Source organism: Oppia nitens, unplaced genomic scaffold (assembly GCF_028296485.1).
Source record: "Oppia nitens isolate AA-2021 unplaced genomic scaffold, nextdenovo-longstitch-racon4-pilon3 scaffold12_pilon_pilon_pilon, whole genome shotgun sequence".
Taxonomy (NCBI): Eukaryota; Metazoa; Arthropoda; class Arachnida; order Sarcoptiformes; family Oppiidae; genus Oppia; species Oppia nitens.
Window position 1 is genome coordinate 1640001 of NW_026533191.1, and position 20000 is coordinate 1660000.

The window sequence follows — 20000 nt, forward strand, 5'->3', positions numbered from 1 at the left end:
TTTGAAGTACAGTTTACATCTGAATATATAAATAGTATTATTAATAATATCGTAAAACTAGATCACAGACACACTATATCACTATCATCTCTAAACTAAAACAATACTTTTTCGTATAAACAGCGTCCGGCTCCCTGTGCTCTACTGATTCCACTTTAGGCGGTTCATCGGTATCGTCATCGTTGCCATCGCTGGTCGACGGTTGTTGTGCACCACTGCTGCTACCGATCGATGACGATAAGGAACCAAACGTATTGGTCGTTCCCAGTAATGGATTCGGTTTGAATGTGAATGTTGTTGTCATCGCTGGGCTAACTGAACTTTGGTTGGTCGTCGTCGTCGTCGCCGACAAAGACGGCGAAACAAATGGATTGATTACAGGCGGCGGCGGTGACGTCAGCTTTGGTACAACAATTTGTTTGTCGGTGTCCTCTTTCAGAGTTGACAGTACAACAGTTTGCTTATCGGTGTCCTGTTTGGTTGGTTGACTGCTTGTAAACAGACTACTACTGGCCTGCGATGAGTTGGTGTCTGAATGAATACAATAATAAATTTTATTAAAAATAAATTTTACATAAAATTACTGATGAATGACCGCTATATACAGTATATATATATATATAGTTAAGACATACTTGAAGAGATAGTCGATGTCTGTGTGCCGACACCAGTGGACGACTCGTTTGATGATGACTGTTGACTACTATTATCGGTTGCACCGATGATCTTATTAGACGCACCAAATAAACTACCGATGCTGCTGCTGTTGTCACTGGTCAACGTAGAGACCGGCTTAAACGCCGAACCGGTCGACTTCAATGTAGTAGCGGAAGTAGCGGCAAATGGCTTGAAGCCACCGCTTGAGGCCGTAGTAGTAGACGTTTCGGAAGCGGCAATTTGAGTGGCGGCGGGTTTTACCGTAGTAGACGATTCGGAAGCGGAAATTTTAGGGGTGACAATAGTGGCGGCTGCGACGGCGGCGGGTTTTACTGTAGTAGTAATAGTTACCGAATCGGCCGATTCGGTCTCGATTTTGCGATGATGTTCAATGTATTCGCGACATACGATAGTCAGGTCGTACTTAAAGGATTGCGTTAAGTAATTATTGATGTGTTTTATGAACGATTTGTTTAGTTTTTCCAGTTTCTGGTAATAGACAACGTCTTCTTCGTCCTCATTATTATCTTCATTGCCGTCATCGTTGGCCTTCAAATCATTGGCCACGGGTTTGTTAGTCTTTATGGTATCGTTTAGTTTTGATCGGCCGTTCGTATAACTGGCCGCCGATAATGATGATGACGACGACGACGACGACGGCGCCGACTGTTGTAATGGTGTACTAATGGTTAGACTGGTTGTGGTTGGAATAGTAGCGGTGGTCATCAACACCGGCGGCGCCGGTGACGGCTGGCTCTTATCACTGGTTGTAACGGTAGCCGCAAAAGACTTAAACGCGTCAAACTTTGCCGTCGCCGCGGGTGCTGTTGTGCCGCTGCCGAGACCTGTATTCGGGTTAAGAGAGAGAGAGAGAGAGTGAAATATTTAACTAAAACAGTTGGCCAACCAATCGGCTAATCAAACAAACGGCTATACCTTTGAAACCGCCAAACGCTTTGAACGCCGGCGAAGGCGTGCTATCGTTATCGTCGGCGGCCGCTGTCGATGATGACGACGACGACGTGTTTGTACTGTCCGTATTGTCCACACGTCGGCGAGCTCTGGCCATACGTCGGTTGCTGAGTATGTCTTGGGCGGCCACTTGCGGTCCGCCGTCGGGTATCACGTAGTCGTCTTCCTGGTCGTAGTTATCCATTGTTAGCTGTTTTTCGGCTATTCGTTTGGCCATTTTTTGTCGCGGGTGTGTGATGTGTCCACAAAAAAAAATTATAGGTTAGTAGTAGTTATCGGGTTTGTAGTGTGTGTGTGTGTCTGTCCGCCGATAAAGTGGCCAAAAAATTTTTTTGTTGGCTATTATTGTTGTTGTTGTTGTCGTTGCTATCGATGGCTAATAAATATAATAATAATAATAATAATAATAATAATAAACATGTGATTCATTTCAAACAAACAAAATGTATTAATATTTTTAAAATATACTGTATATTAATGGCGTCGATCTCTACTCTTACTATAAATGCTATTATAGAGGCGCGAACTTTACATTAGATAGCGGTTTGGTTTAATAAAAAAAAAATCATTTAAATTACATATATTTTTATAAAAAAAAATAAAAATAAAACTATTTATTTGTTTTCTATTGATTAGTTTATTATTTTCTATAAAAAAAAATCAAATAAATTGTTTTGCTTAATAAAAATTTTAACGGTTTGGCGCGATTTTTTCAAAAAAATTTTTTTTATTTAAATTTAGTATTAATTTTTTTTTTGTAAAATAAAATCCGATTCGGTTATTGTAAAACTTGTAGATTTTGATCTCTAGTTTAGTTTGAAATGTGTGTGTGTGTGTGTTAGTCGATGAAGTAGAGGTCGATAAATTATTTATTTATTAAATACAGTTATTGTTTTATATTAAATAATTTTGATTTAATTTAATAATTATTAATATATATATATATATATATATATATAAAATACAATTTATTACTTAATTTATTAAGTTTTATAAATTGAATATAAATTTATATATTTTTATTTATTTAATATATTATAAATAATTTATTACTAATTTAATATAATTGGCAGTATATTTAAAAATTTAAAATAAATTACAATTTAGTTTTGTATTTAAAAATATTAAGAGTAATAAATAATAATAATTAGAAAAATAAAATAAAAATTATAGATTATATACTGTACCTAATATAGCATAAAWWTTTTTTACTATAAATAGTTATGTATTTTATCATAAAATATTTATATTTCATTATAACTATGCAATAGTTTAAGTGATTAGATATTAATATAATATATCCTAGTATTACAYATATATATATATATATATATATATATATATATATTGTATTTTTCAAAATTAATATTATTATCATAATGTCATTGAAAAATAATATCAAAAAAATAGTGAGTGAAAATAAAATGACATAAAAATATTTTTGTTTTTAAACATTATTTTTTAAAAAAATAAATAAATATATATACTGTATATATATATTTCAAGTTTAGTGTTTGTAAATATAAAAGTTAAAACTATAAAAATATTTATTTTATTTTATTTTCTTGACACAATGTTTATATGTTTTTTTAAAAATAAAAAATTTGTTGTTATTATTAAAGTGTTCAAGTTGATTTCAAAGTTAAATGTTTTATTTATATTATTATTATTTACTAAAATTTTACTAAAATATTTTATAACTAATTTTCACCAATGGCATTTTCATGTTTTAACGCTTTTATGGTTAGTTAATAATTTTTTTTAAATACCTATTATATAAAGTTATTATTATTAATAATTAATTAATAATATTATAATTAATTAATTAATATTTTGTATATACAAAAAAAATATTGACATTTATTTGTGTATTTTATTTATTTGATTTTTTTCGTAATACAGAATCTAAGCCACACTTTGAATACGGAATCGGTATTAACGGTCACACAATGTGTTCTAATGGATACAGAATCGACACTTATTTACCTACCATTCCTCATATGGTTGATCCTAACCAAGTATACTATGGTTGACAATAGTAGTAATAGTAGTAGTAGTAGTGCCAAAACATTATCGTCCAGTAGATTACAATTATTGACAACTGTATGTATAAAATCAATAAATATTAATAGTATTTTGATTTTTATTAATATTAAAAACTAATTTATTTATTTAATTAAATTTAATTTAGTTTTTAACAACTATATTATTGACAATTTCATTAAATGATACAATTGATGCAATAGATAGACATTATTTACAACAGCAACAATTAATTAGCATGAACAATTTTGTTTTATTGCTAACCTATCTAGTCAAAACGTTAACTTATGTAAGTTAATTGTAATTTATTTTTTTAAAAATTATAATTAAATTTATAATTAATTTTTTTTTAAATTTAGATATACTTAATATTAGTGCAAAATTCAAATAATAATAATTTTGCTAAAAATAATATTACAATTATACGATTATTTTGGATCAGTTTATTTATACAAACTATTTACAATGTGTCAATAAGCCAGGTAGGTATTTTTTTWAAAAAAAATTCATCTAGATAAATTAATTAATACTTTTATTTTATTTTATTTTATATAATAATTTTTTAATACTATTTTTCCACCCATTTATTACGTGTTTTTTTGTTGGTTATCTTTAATTAATTAATTAATTATTTTTTTTTGCTTATATCATTATCAATAAAATTAAATAATTAATTAATAATTTTATGTATTATAATGTATATAAGTTTTTTTTTATTTTAATTACCGATAACATAGGTGATAAAAAATTTGCATTTTATATTAATTGGCTCACAATTGTTGTTATCATTGTTTACGGGACCAACTAGACCAATTACCAATGATGATGATGATGATGATAATATTAATAAAGATATCGAGGTTTTTTTTGATTAATTAATTAGTTAATAATTATTATTAATTATAATAATAGTTATAATAATTATTTTATTTTAATATATATATTAATTACCGTAAATAGACTAAAGTGTGTCCAAAATATCGGGCATCGTTGTGGTCGAAGCTGACCTACGGCTGGTTTACGCCGATGATAATGAAAGGCTATCGACGCGATCTGACCATCGACGACATGTGGTCGCTGGACCGGTCGCGTCAGTCGGCCGTAGCKGTCAAACGTCTGGAACAACATTGGAGATCATCGACGACGACGACGGCGGCCGACGACGACCACCATTACAACCACAATCATCGGTCACATCCGCGGAAATCGCAAACACGCGAAAAGACGGCCAACTTTTTCGTAGCCATATTGAGAACATTTTGGCCACAATTRGCGGCCAACGCATTGCTGAGTCTGGCCATCACTTTGTTTGGCTTTTCCGATACCTTATTATTGGACCGTTTTATTACGTTTATGACGCCCAACAATCCGGAACCGCTTGTCAATGGCTTTATCTATGCCTTATTGATGTTTATGGCACCGGTAGTCGAAACTATTGTCGAAAAACAATACTATCACTGGAGTTCAGCCATACAAATGAATATCATGTCTGCATTGAAATCCATAATCTTTCAAAAGGTATGGTTCAAAACAGCTAATCTCTAAAACACCAAAAATACCGGTAATTTTGTTTGTTTTTTGGTGGTATGTGTACAGTCATTGAGACTGTCGAGCACCGGTAGACGTGACTATTCATCGGCTGAGATAATAAACCTAATATCTAACGATGTCTGGCGTGTCGAGTCGTTTATCTATCAGATTATATCAACACTGACCAGTGTTGTCCAGTTTTCCCTATCGCTGTGGATACTGTGGGGCCGGTTGGGCGTTGCATCACTGGCCGGCCTAACGTTTAGCGTACTACTGGTACCGGTAAACTGGTGGCTATCGAGGGACGACAACCGACTCTGGGAGTTGGGCTACGAGTGTCGGACTAAGCGTATCAAAAAACTTAACGAATTGATTACAAATATCCGATTTTTGAAAGTAAACGCCTGGGAACCGGCATTCAGGGATCAAGTGTTTCGGTTACGTAAGCAGGAAATGGATGCTAATATTTCGGCCAATAGACGTAGCAATTGGCGATCGTTATACTATAGTATATCGTATTTTATGGTAATTATAATATAATAATAATTTTAGTTAATATTATAATTTTAGTTAATATATTAATTTTAGTTAATATAATAATTTTAGTTAATATACTAATTTTAGCTAATATACTAATTTTAGTTAATATAATAATTTTACTTAATATACTAATTAAAATAATATAATAATTAAGTTAATATAATAATTTTAGTTAATATATTATATTAAGTTAATATACTAATTAAGTTAATATACTAATTAAGTTAATATACTAATTAAGTTAATATATTAATTTTAGTTAATATACTAATTAAGTTAATATAATAATTAAGTTAATATAATAATAATGTTATATTTATTTCAWTTCAATTATTATTATTATTATTAATTTTTTTKATTTAAGGAAAATGCGATAACATTTTTTGCATTCATATACATATCCGATGACAATATATTAGATCCAAATAAAGTGTTTGTCTCGCTATCATTGATGGGAAAATTAAGTACTATTTTGTTTGTTTTTTTTRAAAAATAATAATTAATATTAATTAATATATTTAAAAAATTGTYTAAAAACTAAATAATAATAAATTATTATTATTACCAAAACAAACAAACAAAAAAAACTTATAGAAATTGGATTCATAACTAGTAGTATCAATAGTACTAAAGAGGTATTAATATTATTAAAAAAATATTTCAATTATAAAATTAAATAGTTTTTTTTTAAAAAAAAAATTAGTTTTTAATATATTATCGTAAATTGAAAAAATATTTCGACGCCAACGAAATCAACGACCAGTCTATTGGTCACGACATCATCGACGATAAGATAGCGATTTCGATGAAAAACGTGTCGTTCAGTTGGGACCCGATATCTACTACTACTACTACTACTACTACTACTAATAAAACGATACTCAGAAACCTGACGCTCAGTTTACGCTCGGGTAGTTTGGTAGCCGTTGTCGGACAGGTAGGTAGCGGAAAGTCGTCACTGTTGTCGGCACTGTTGGGCGAAATGGACAAATCAATGGATGGCTTAGTGAACGTCAGCGGCCGAACCGCTTATGTATCTCAGGAGCCGTGGATACAGAATACGACAATCAAACAGAATATTCTGTTTACGAAACGATTTAATAAACTATACTATAATAAAGTCGTGGATTCGTGTGCTCTTCGACCGGATCTCCAGATTCTCGGGGCCGGAGATCTGACCGAAATCGGCGAAAAAGGTATCAATTTATCGGGTGGTCAGAAACAGCGGGTATCGTTGGCGAGAGCTGTCTATTCCGATGCAGACATCTATCTATTGGACGATCCTTTAAGGTATTACTAACCAATAATTACTGAAATATACTGTATATTATTTTTTTTTTTTTTTTTGGTGACAATACCAGTGCTGTCGACGCACACGTAGGTCGTCATCTGTTTGACCATATCATTGGACCGAAAGGTCTTCTACGGCATAAAACTCGTGTTTTAGTGACACACAAGGCATCGATTTTGCCCGAAGTCGACCAAATTGTTGTCATGAAAAACGGTGCGATCAGCGAATTGGGAACTTTCGACGATCTGATGTCACGGGACGGCGATTTTGCCCAATTTATTGCCGAATTTGTCATGAATGAGGTCATACCGACGGAAGACAACGGAACAGACATCATAGATGAGAACAAGGAGTCTGAAATGCTGTCCAAACTACGGGCATCGGCCAAACCAATCATTGAACGCCAGGAGTCGGTTATGTCTAACGACAGTAGCGGCGGCGGCGGCGGCAGCGGTTGTTTTGTCCGACAGCGAAGTACGGCGGCGGCGGCTACTATATCGCGTAGTCAGTCGTTGGTCAGCGATTCGGTTATAACTGACGATGCGGACGATGACAATAGCGATGATGACACTGATTATAGTGAATCCGATGGCAAACTGATTGCCGACGAAAAATTGGAAACCGGTTCAGTCAAATGGTCGGTCTATCGGCGCTACTTTCAAATGTTAAAACTAGACTATCTGTCCCTTTGTATTGTCAGCTACTTAATCGCCTATTCGGCCCGTATCGGCTCCGACCTGTGGCTGAGTAACTGGTCTAACGATGCATTGGACGCCGAACGGGCTGCCGATAAACAGCTGCGTAACCGACGTCTTACTGTTTATACGGCACTCGGTTTTGCCGATCCCTTGTTTATGATGTTTGCCGAGATATTGGTCCTCAAAGTGTGCTTCAATGTTGGCCTAGAGATACACAATCAGATGGTTGAGCGTATGATTATGGCTCCCATGTCCTACTTTGGTAAGTCATATACAGTATATTATTAGTATATAAAGTATATACCGATTGTAACAATCAGTTGTTGTCCTAAACAGACACTACACCCGTCGGCCGAATACTGGACCGGTTCTCGAAGGACATGAACACTATTGACAATGCAATGTTCTATCATTTATGGTTTACCCTAATGAGACTGTTCTCACTATTGAAATACCTGTCCATTTTGTCCATCGAAACACCACTGATACTGTTGGCCATCGGCCCGGTAGCCATTGTCTATACCTATGCTCAGCGTATATACATTGCGGCGTTGCGTCAACTGAAACGTCTAAAATCGTCGGCCAGTTCGCCGATAACCTCCTATTTTGTCGAGTCGTACAACGGTACCAGTACTTTGCGAGCCTACGGAGCTACCGATTATTCCCTAGGCGAAAGCTATCGGCGAATGGACACCAATAACAGTATGTCCGATATATCCGAATCGGCCCGCTATTGGATAGACATTCGGGTGAACGCCCTGAGCGCTACAATTGTGTTTTTGGTGTCCACAATGAGCGTCCTGTTGCGCGGTTCAGTGGCACCCGGACTGACCGCACTGGCCATCCAGAGTGCACAGTATATTACGAATGTTTTCCACTATTTTCTACGCGGACTAACCGACACCGAGACCGATATGGTTACCTTCGAGAAGTGCCTGGAGTTTACCAACAGTCCCATTGAGGTAGTTGTCTGCATATATATACTGTAATTGCGACCAAATTATTATATTTTTTTCAGGCCGACTGGTCAACTGGTAGTGTACAAGTGCCTAATGATTGGCCASAAAAAGGTTGTATCCGATTTGAAAACTATAGCACCCGTTATAGGGATGGTTTGGATTTAGTACTCAAAGATCTATCGTTTGAGATCCGAGGCGGCGAAAAGGTGGCCATTGTTGGCCGAACCGGTGCCGGAAAGTCGTCGCTAGTGTCGGCATTGTTTCGGGTTATTGAACCCATTTCGGGTACCTTTTATATCGACGGCATTGATTGCACACAAATTGGTTTACACGAGTTGAGGTCACGGCTGACGGTTATATCGCAGGACTCGTATCTATTCAGCGGTAGTTTGCGCTACAATTTGGATCCATTGGATCAGTATTCTGATGATGAACTCTGGTCTGCATTAGAGTCGACACATTTACGGACATTTGTCCAGTCACTTGAATCGGGTCTCAAACATGAAATTGCCGAAAACGGCGAAAATCTTAGTGCCGGCCAAAAACAGTTGATTTGTTTGGCCAGAGCTGTACTGCGGCGCACAAAGATTGTGGTGTTGGACGAGGCGACGGCCTGTATGTCACTTAAAAAAAGCTAATTGTTTTATTTGTATTAAATTGTTTGCATATTTTTTGGTTATCATTAAAAGCCATTGATATGGAAACGGATGACTGGATTCAGAGGACATTGCGATCGGAGTTCAAGTGGTCGACAATCGTAACAATTGCTCACCGATTGAACACAATCATAGACTACGACAGAGTGTTTGTAATGGATGGGGGAGTAGTGGTCGAGTCGGGACATCCCATGAAACTCCTAAACCGTACGGACAGTCGATTTTATTCAATGGCTAAACAACAAAATCTTATTAAAAAATAGTTTTTTTTTTTGTTTTGTTTTGTTTGTTTGAATAAAAATATCAGTTTATATGTTAGTATTTTATAGGAATTATTTGATTAATTTTATAATAATATTGTAATTAATGGCAATCAATATATATTTAAATTTTATTTACAATATATTTATTAATTTAATATTTAATATTATTATATTTAATATATATTATTACTAAAAAAAAAACTATTGTATGTATATATTTTTTCAATTATCGGATATAATACAGTACAGTATTATTATTATTATATATATATTTATAAATTTCATATTACTGATATAAGCAGCACATGTAGTTTAGATGTTACTAATCTACCGGTGCTGCAAAATAATAATTTTTTAAAAAAAAAAACACCTATAAAACATATATCAATTTTGATTAAAATTTGTTATTGTTKTTATTGATAAATTTATTTAGTCATAACTACCATATCTATTATCTATTAGTTACAACAACAAAAAAATACTAATTGACTAAAAATTGAAATATCGTATATAATTGTATAAATTCACTGCTAAGTTATTACTATAATAAAAATAAAAATAACAATATTATAGATTAAAAAAAATTTTATAAAAATAAAATACAAAGTTTTATTTTTCAGTGAATTTGTTTAAAATTAAGTAAAATTTAGTGTAATAATTATTAATAAATTATAAATAAATATATTAATAAATAAACTTATGTTTACTTAATATCTAATAATTTATTTTCATTAAAGTTTACTATAAATAAGTGAAATAAAAAAACTTTATTTTTTATATAATTATATACATAATGTCATAAATATTTTAATTTTTAAAAATATTACTATTTTTTATTAATATTATTATATAGTTTATAAAAAAAATTAATATTTTGATTTGTGATTTATTAATATATTTTTAAAAAATAACTATTTACTAATTAGTGTTTTTAATATATTAATTTAATACTAAAAAAATGATTAATTTAAGCATGATAAATTATCTATTGGTATGTTTAATATTTTTTAATTAATCTAAATTAATTTGATATTTTAATTAAATTATTTTTTTTTTTTGATAAAATATATAGTTAGACTACATGGAGCACATCGTATACATACCGTTCCTCGTAATTATAGTTAGGATATTAAGATCATTACATAAGAGGCCAGTTATCTATAAACCAAAATCCCATTCAATTTGGCGGACATACATAACATACACACAAATTGTAATTAATATATTTTTTAACAATAATAAATAAATTGTTTTTTTTTACTTAACTAAGTTATTACAGTATTATTACTATTATAATAATAATATTATTTATTTTACATATTTATACATAGATATTAATAACAATATTATTGATCATACAAATTGATAATCTATTAGATAATCTAGCTGGCTACAATTTTGCAAACATAATTTTATCATTGACAAAATTATTAACATATGTAATGTATAAAAATTATTATTATTTTGATTATAAGTTTATATTTGTCTGTCTATAATTTATTTGTGCTAGATTATTTTAACAATTATTATAATATCATCCAAACATTATTGTTTAAAAATTATATTTAATTTTTGGCTATCAATAATGATTGTACAATTTACAAATTACGTAATAGTAAGTTTATTTTTTAATAAAAAAATAAAAAAATATATAAAACTTTTAAAAAATTAAAGTTTATAAAATTGTATATTTTTTTTACTAAAATTTATTTTTTTTAAGATACACAAAATGGATTCAATTTATTTGAAAATAAACATGATCAATTACACTATTGGTATAATACAATTGATTTTAGCTAGTATATCGATGCTAATACTAGATGATACCAACAAACTAAAATATGCTAGGTTAAATGATAATAAAATATCTTAGGTAATATAATTTATTATTTAAAAAAAAAACTTGTATTTAATAAAAAATAATAATTTAACTAAAAATTTTCAAATAATGTAATAAAAAATTAGTATTTTTTATTTTTTATAATGTTTTAAATAAAAATTATATTAAATTGTTTTTAATCATTAAAGCCATTGATATATGGAAACGGATGACTGGATTCAGCTGACAGTCATAACAATTGTTTACCGATTGAACACAATTATAGACTACGACTATTAGTCGGGATGGGATGGGAGGGGAGTTGTGGTCGAGTCGGGACATCCCATAAAAACTTATAAAAAAAACAAACTGACAGTCAATTTCATGAGTTGACTAAACAATAAACAAAAAAATTTAATAAAAATTTCTCTATTATTTTAATAATATTATTATTCTGTATAATAATATTTGGATTTATTTTTTTGAAACAGTATTTATACTATAATATTAATTATTTATTAATATATATATTTTTGTTATATTTTAATATTTTTTTAGTGAATAATTTTCTTAAGATACCATAATTTATTAGTAATTAAATTGCTTTACAAGTTATATTGCAATCAATCAGTAGATAATTTAATAAATATTTGAATATATATATATATATATATATTTAAATTACTTTAATTTAACTTCTAATGCTATATATATATATACAGTATATTATATAATAATATAAATTATAATAATTATAATAATATATGAATATAATAGCAATAAATATCAATATAATTACTAAATATTTTAATTAAATATATTATAAGTTAGAAAAATAGTTTTATTAGAAAATAATGCATTTTAAAACAAGATACCTAACTATTGTATTATAAAATAATATTTGTATCACATTTAACTGTAATATGTATATATATATATACAGTATAAATATATATACAATATTGTAAATAAGTTTAAGTTATTACAACAAATTAATTTAAAAAAAATAATTATGTAATATCTCATAAATATAGAAATGATAAGAAAAATAATTGCTAGGTTACATTTAATTATATTATTTACAAAATGATATTATTATATAAATATATATACWATATATAAATTATTTGTTTTATTAGTATTATTTATTATCAGTACTACTATTATTGTTTATATATTGTATATATTTTTTTGTTGTTGAACAACAATAACATTTATATTGTACATGCTATATATATATAAAAAAAAATTTAATTAATTTATTTATTTACAATTAAAATATTTTTAATAATAACAACAACAAAAACAAGTGATGGATAGTAACCCTACTACTACTACTACTACTAATAATAATAATAATTTTGATAATAATAACGGCAATTGTTTGAGCTGCAAAAAATGGTCAATAATATCATTATCTATAATCGGTTTTATGGCCACTGTTATTACAATTATTGTCACTAGTAGGGCACGGTTAGATGAATTGGACAGCCATGATGATAAGGAACGGGTTAAGGTTTATAAAAAAATATTATAAACTAAACTATCTATATCTATATATATATATATATATATATAAATAAAATAATAATATATATTTTTTAAAAAAACTAAACCTTGTATATCATTATTATTATTATATAAATTTGTTTATAGAGTGAAGTAGCTATCATAGTAACAATGGGCACAATATCGGCCATTATCAGCACATGTGGCGTATTTGTGGTCATCCGTGAGCACTACTACCTGACCCTTGTATACACCCTAATCATTGTAGTCGATGTGTTCAACATGTTGGGCGCCTCCATCAAAGGTCATCCAGCTTTCTGGGGTGTCGTAGCCTTGAACACACTGATAGCTTATTTAGCGTACGAGTATAGTCGTGCTATCAGACARCGTAACCGCTACCGGCTGTCCATCGATACGGCCAATGTGGCCACTGAGCAAACTGATGTGACAAATATTGGGTATCCGGCACCGGGTTATCCTGAGTTTGCGTCCCAACACCCGGCCAACCAGCTACTAATCAATCATGTTGTCAATCCAGCTTATGTCGATACTGGTGTATACCATGATGATTCAGTACCATTACGTCATCAAACTACCGGTGCTTCATCATCAGGTTATGGTGCCATATAACATATATCAGCAGTGTGTGTGTGTGTGTGTGTGTGTGTATGCGATGATTATATGCTAATGTTTTAACAAAACCAAAACTATTATTTGTATTTATTTTGTATTTATTAAAATATTTCAAAAAAAACTGTTATATAATATACAGCTTATCTATATATTGTGTGTGTGTGTGTGTGTGTGTGTATGTATGTGTATTTTATTTGATTAAAATTTAATTTATAATTTATTTTTTTTATATAAAAAATTATTATTAACTATAAAATTTTAAAATCTAGAAATCTACGATAAATTAGACACAATTTACAATACACTAAATAAACATTAAAAATTAAATTTGAATTTATACTTTTGGTAATAGATATTCAAATGTTTTAATTGAAAATATTTAGTTAATTATTATATATTGTAATTATCATTGAGTTTTTATACTGCATATAAAATCATCTAAATTATCTAAATGTTTAATTAGATTATTTAAATTAAACAAAAACATTAAAATATAATTTCATTTAATTAAAAATTAATTATAAATGTTTCTAGTTAATATAATATTATAAAATAAATTATATTTTAAATAAATTATATTTTCCTCTATTGTTCAAGGTTATATATAGAAATTTTATTTTAAAAAAATTGTAGAAAAATTTGTTTTAATATTTTTTTTATATTATAATAAATTATTAATAAATGTTTTTATTTGTTTTTTRTTATTGATGTGTATGTTAAGCATGTAATATAAATTAAATTTTAATAATTTAATTAATTATAAAATTGTAATATATGTGTACTTTATAGTAATAGTAGTAKTATTATTATATACTGTATATAATATAACAACAATTATAGTTATATAGATATTTTAAATTACTAGTTTTTTGAAAAGCAATGTTTATTRATATAATTATTTTTTATTAAAAATGTAATCAAAATAATATTGTTTATGTAATTGTTTTAATTTATTTAACTTATTATAAAAACCAAAAATAAAAACAATTTTAATTATAAATTTTTAATTTGATGTTAAATAATTTTACTAAAACATTAAATTTAAAAAAATTCTATTAAGTTATTTGATAGCAAATTATAAATTTGTATAAAATTAATATWAATAAAAAAAATATAAGTATTTTTTCAATGTCATATTTTAATATARATGTTTATAATGTATAATATTTGTATATATATACTATATATTGATATAATAAAATTAAATAAAAAAAAATTCAAATATAATGAAATAATACACTGTATATACATTAAATACCTCTACTATTGTAAATACATTTATATTGTTTAATACTGTATAATATATATTTGAATTATATTGTATTGCAGTAATAATTTAATGTAAGAGAAGTTATTATTAATATTTTTTAAAAAAAAATATCATAAAACTATTTATTAATGTTTGAAATAAAAAATTTTAAGTTTATGATATGATAGTTGATTTCAATACTATTGTAACATAAGTTAATTAATAATTTTATTAGAATTTTCTAATAAAATTGCCTAAAAAAACTCTAGAAAATTTCTCAAAAAAAATGTTTAAAAATTTGTATTAATATAGATTATTAAAAATAGTTATTTATAATTGAATTATCAAAAATATTGATACAAGATAATAAATGTATATTAAACAAAAATTAACATGGTAGTTTGAGAAAATTTATAGTAATTTCTCATTTATTAAGTATTTTCACTATTTATTAATTTAGAAATAGTTTTTAAAATTAAAGTATCAAACATTATAATATAAAATTGAAATATGATTTTTTAAAATTTGAAACCAATATTATAAACTATTATTCAGTATTAATTAAAAACTATTTTTATATAAATTTGTTAATAAATATATTTTATCATTTAATAGTAACTTATATTTAAGATAAAAAATTTATTATTTTTTGTTAATTATAATTTTATTTATTGCATTATCAATGATTTAATAAATGTTTAAATCAATACTATCAATGTTACCAATTTTATGTAAGTATAGTAATATAATTTAACTAAAATATATTTATTTTGCTATTTATAAATATTAATTAATTAATTTATTTACTTATTAATTTTAAAAATCAAAACAATATCTATTATAGAAATATATATAAAAATTATTGAGCAATTTTTTGGTTTATGTGTGTCTATATATATATATATATATATATATATATATATATATATATATGTTATGTGTGTGTGTGTTATATGTGTGTTATGTGCGCGTGTATCCGTGTGTGTATGTGTGTGTATGTGTGTGTTATGTGTGTGTGTGTATGTGTGTGTTATGTGTGTGTGTTATATGTGTGTTATGTGTGTGTTATGTGTGTGTGTATGTGTGTGTGTATATGTGTGTTATGTGTGTGTTATGTGTGTGTTATGTGTGTGTTATGTGTGTGTTATGTGTGTGTTATGTGTGTGATATGTGTGTATATGTTTGTTTGTAAATCTTAAGGATTTACACAATTATTTAGTATTATATTTATTTAAAAGCATAGTTTGTTATAAATATAATAAAATGAAAATAAAACATAAATAGATATTAAGTAATAATATATTTGTATTAATCAATTGATTTGTATGAACACACAGTTATCCCATTGTTTATTGTTGTTGTCGGCGGTAATCACGCGGTTGTCGGCAATTATAGTCAACTCAATACACCGTTATGTGGATTACGACGGGTCAGGCATTCAATAGACAGTGATTGTCTGGTTTGGCATCACATGGAGACACCCAGTCTAACACATGCTAGAAATGGTACACTGGGTGATGCACCATGGACAGTTTTAATTACTGTTATTACACTTAATGAGTTGTAAATAGTTTTTTCATTGTATATTATTATTAAATAATAATTTTTACAAATTAAAATAAAATATTTTTTGTACTAAAATACACACACATATACAAATACATACATACACATACACATACACATACACATACACATACACATACACATACACATACACATACACATACACATACACATACACATWCACATWCACATACACATACACATACAGATACACATACACATACACATACACATACACATACACATACACATACACATACACATACACATACACATACACATACACATACACATACACATACACATACACATACACATAAACATACACATACACATACACATACACATACACATACACATACACATACACATACACATACACATACACATACACATACACATACACATACACATACACATACACATACACATACACATACACATACACATACACATACACATACACATACACATACACATACACATACACATACACATACACATACACATACACATACACATACACATACACATTCACATACACATACACATACACATACACATACACATACACATACACATACACATACACATACACATACACATACACATACACATACACATACACATACACATACACATACACATACACATACACATACACATACACATACACATACACATACACATACACATACACATACACATACACATACACATACACATACACATACACATACACATACACATACACACATACACATACACATACACATACACATACACATACACATACACATACACATACACATACACATACACATACACATACACATACACATACACATACACATACACATACACATACACATACACATACACATACACATACATATACACATACACATACACATACACATACACATACACATACACATACACATACACATACACATACACATACACATACACATACACATACACATACACATACACATACACATACACATACACATACACATACACATACACATACACATACACATACACATACACATACACATTCACATACACATACACATACACATACACATACACATACACATACACATACACATACACATACACATACACATACACATACACATACACATACACATACACATACACATACACATACACATACACATACACATACACATACACATACACATACACATACACATACACATACACATACACATACACATACACATACACATACACATACACATACACATACACATACACATACACATACACATACACATACACATACACATACACATACACATACACATACACATACACATACACATACACATACACATACACATACACATACACATACACATACACATACACATACACATACACATACACATACATATAGTAAATGGCTTTCATGTACTGGAACAATTATATCATCAAAATGGATATTGTCTGCCGCCCATTGTTTTAAGTAATATAAATTTTATTTTATTTATCAATAATTAGTAATAACTAAATAATTTTTTTATTGAATTATTGAATTGAATATACAATTACAATTGATATTGAATTAACAAAACAACAACAAAAAAGAGATGAACTCAAAGTCAATGTTTTTCGGGTTTATTTCGGTTATAACTATACCTACAATCAAGTGACACAATTAAACAATTATCGTTTAGTCAAACATTATTATATACATCCAAACTATAATAACGTAGATCCTTCTGTTTATGATATCTGTCTACTTGAGCTGCAAACAGAGATACCGGTGCAAACTGATGGCGATTATTATGTAACAAACTCGATATGTTTGCCGGCCAGGAATGTTAGGCCAACCGATTCCGAATATCTATTGATGGCTGGCTATGGTATACCCTATACTACTGTCAATAATATACCCATACAGTTTAGTGTACGTCAAACTATTGTACCCAACAATGACAACAACACTTTTATGAAACATAAATCAATTAATGATGGATTAGTTTGTATTGTTTGTATTTTTTATTTTTTTTAAAAAAAATTTAAGTATATTATATAATATATGGGAATTTATTGGGAATTCTATACAAATAAAAACTATAATTACTTGTTTTACTATTTAATTAATTAATGTTGTTATGCTATGTTAAAATTAATGATAATGTACAATATATATTATTAGTTATTAACTAAATTACAATTGTAATTTAGTTAAGTTAATTATTATAAAATCTAAAAATACAGATCAATTTGTTTATTAAGAAGCATAAACATAATTATAATTATTATAAATTTATAAATATTATTTTTTTAAATTTTATTTTTTTTTAAAGTTAAGCTATTTATTTATATTAAAACTCAATTAGTATTTTTATAGTTTTGTTTAATATTAAAATAAAAATAAATTCGGCGCCTTAAGTAGGGGGCCCCCTAACCTTTTGGCTTTAGCCCAGGCGGGGGTAAAACCCAAAAATATCGAGCTCATGGGGTAAGAAGGCCTTACCCCCTACCCACCTTTCGCAACCCTGATATATATATATATTAATAATATAATAATATTATGTTAAATAATAGGGTGATTCCGGGGCCGGTTTGTGGCAATATGTGGATGAAAAGGCTGTCCTAATCGGTGTACACTCTAATAGTCCAAATAAAAAAGCAAACAATTGTTCCGTTCATCCAAACATTGGTAACGCCGTCCAAGTGTCCAAACATATCGATTGGATAATCAATTACATACATTGATTAATTTATTTAAATATTTAATTACATATAGTATAATGATTTAAACATTATAGTACTAGTATTATACTGTATGTTATATAACAACAATTATAGTTATATAGATATTTTAAATTATTAGTTTAGTTTAAAGCAATGTTTATTAATATATTTAATTTTTTAAAATGTAGTCAAAATAATATAATATTGTATTGTTTTTTAGCTTATTATAATAACATAAAATAAACAAGTTAATAAATATTTTTTTTAATTATAAAATTTTGATTTGATTTTAAATAAAATTAATTAAAAAATTATAAATATGTATTAAATTAATATTATTAATAATAAAAAAAATTAATAAAATATTTTTTTCAATGTCATATTTTAATATGATATTTATAATGTATAATATTTGTATATACTATATATTGATATAATAAAATTAAATAAAAAATTTTTTTCAAATATAATAAAATAATACACTTTATATACAATAAATACCTCTACTATTGTAAATACATTTATATTGTTTAATACTGTATAATATATATTTGAATTATATTGTATTGCAGTAATAATTTAAAGTAAGAGAAGTTATTATTAATATTTTTTTTAAAAAAATATCATAAAACTATTTATTAATGTTTGAAATAAAACTTTTAAGTTTATGATATGATAGTTGATTTCAATACTATTGTAACATAAGTTAATTAATAATTTTATTTGAAATTTCCAATAAAATTGCCTAAAAAAAACTATAGAAAATTTCTCAAAAAAAATATATTAATATAGATAATTAAAAATAGTATTTCAACTACAATACTGTAATTTTAGTTAATTAAAAATAATTATTTATAATAGAATTATCAAAAATAT

General features: G+C 27.7%; 4 protein-coding genes across 4 annotated transcripts in view; 3 read left to right on the forward strand and 1 right to left on the reverse strand.

Annotated features, from left to right (window-relative positions):
• LOC128957161 (nuclear pore complex protein Nup50-like) overlaps window positions 1-2003 on the reverse strand; it is a 2318-nt gene extending 315 nt beyond the window's left edge. Inside the window, exons 1-4 of the mRNA XM_054302887.1 lie at window positions 1594-2003; window positions 636-1502; window positions 108-531; window positions 1-19 (exon numbers count right to left, since the gene is read on the reverse strand). The exon at window positions 1-19 is cut by the window's left edge and continues 315 nt beyond it. Of these exons, the coding sequence (XP_054158862.1) occupies window positions 1-19; window positions 108-531; window positions 636-1502; window positions 1594-1846 (1563 nt within the window). The 5' untranslated portion in view covers window positions 1847-2003. The remainder of the gene's footprint in view (window positions 20-107; window positions 532-635; window positions 1503-1593) is intronic.
• A 1312-nt stretch (window positions 2004-3315) lies between these two features.
• On the forward strand, window positions 3316-9597 carry LOC128957172 (ATP-binding cassette sub-family C member 3-like; the record flags this gene model as incomplete). The annotated part of the gene is made up of 14 exons (XM_054302897.1): window positions 3316-3372; window positions 3532-3732; window positions 3821-3961; window positions 4032-4154; window positions 4410-4532; window positions 4633-5190; window positions 5269-5727; window positions 6107-6206; window positions 6337-6377; window positions 6446-7032; window positions 7104-7993; window positions 8068-8693; window positions 8750-9305; window positions 9380-9597. Coding segments are annotated over exons 1-14 (4653 nt in total), but the record flags the coding sequence as incomplete, so codon positions are not given.
• Window positions 9598-12793: 3196 nt separating this feature from the next.
• Window positions 12794-13679, forward strand: LOC128955983 (uncharacterized). The gene is made up of 2 exons (XM_054301667.1): window positions 12794-12944; window positions 13085-13679. Exons 1-2 carry the CDS (start codon window positions 12861-12863, stop codon window positions 13565-13567), a joined length of 567 nt encoding a protein of 188 aa, XP_054157642.1. The 5' UTR covers window positions 12794-12860; the 3' UTR covers window positions 13568-13679.
• A 1843-nt stretch (window positions 13680-15522) lies between these two features.
• LOC128957182 (serine protease 28-like) lies at window positions 15523-19145 on the forward strand. The gene is made up of 5 exons (XM_054302907.1): window positions 15523-15550; window positions 16157-16382; window positions 17818-17886; window positions 18009-18411; window positions 18975-19145. The coding sequence occupies exons 1-5, from the start codon at window positions 15535-15537 to the stop codon at window positions 19143-19145; spliced, it is 885 nt and encodes a 294-aa protein (XP_054158882.1). The 5' UTR covers window positions 15523-15534.
• Window positions 19146-20000: the final 855 nt, after the last annotated feature.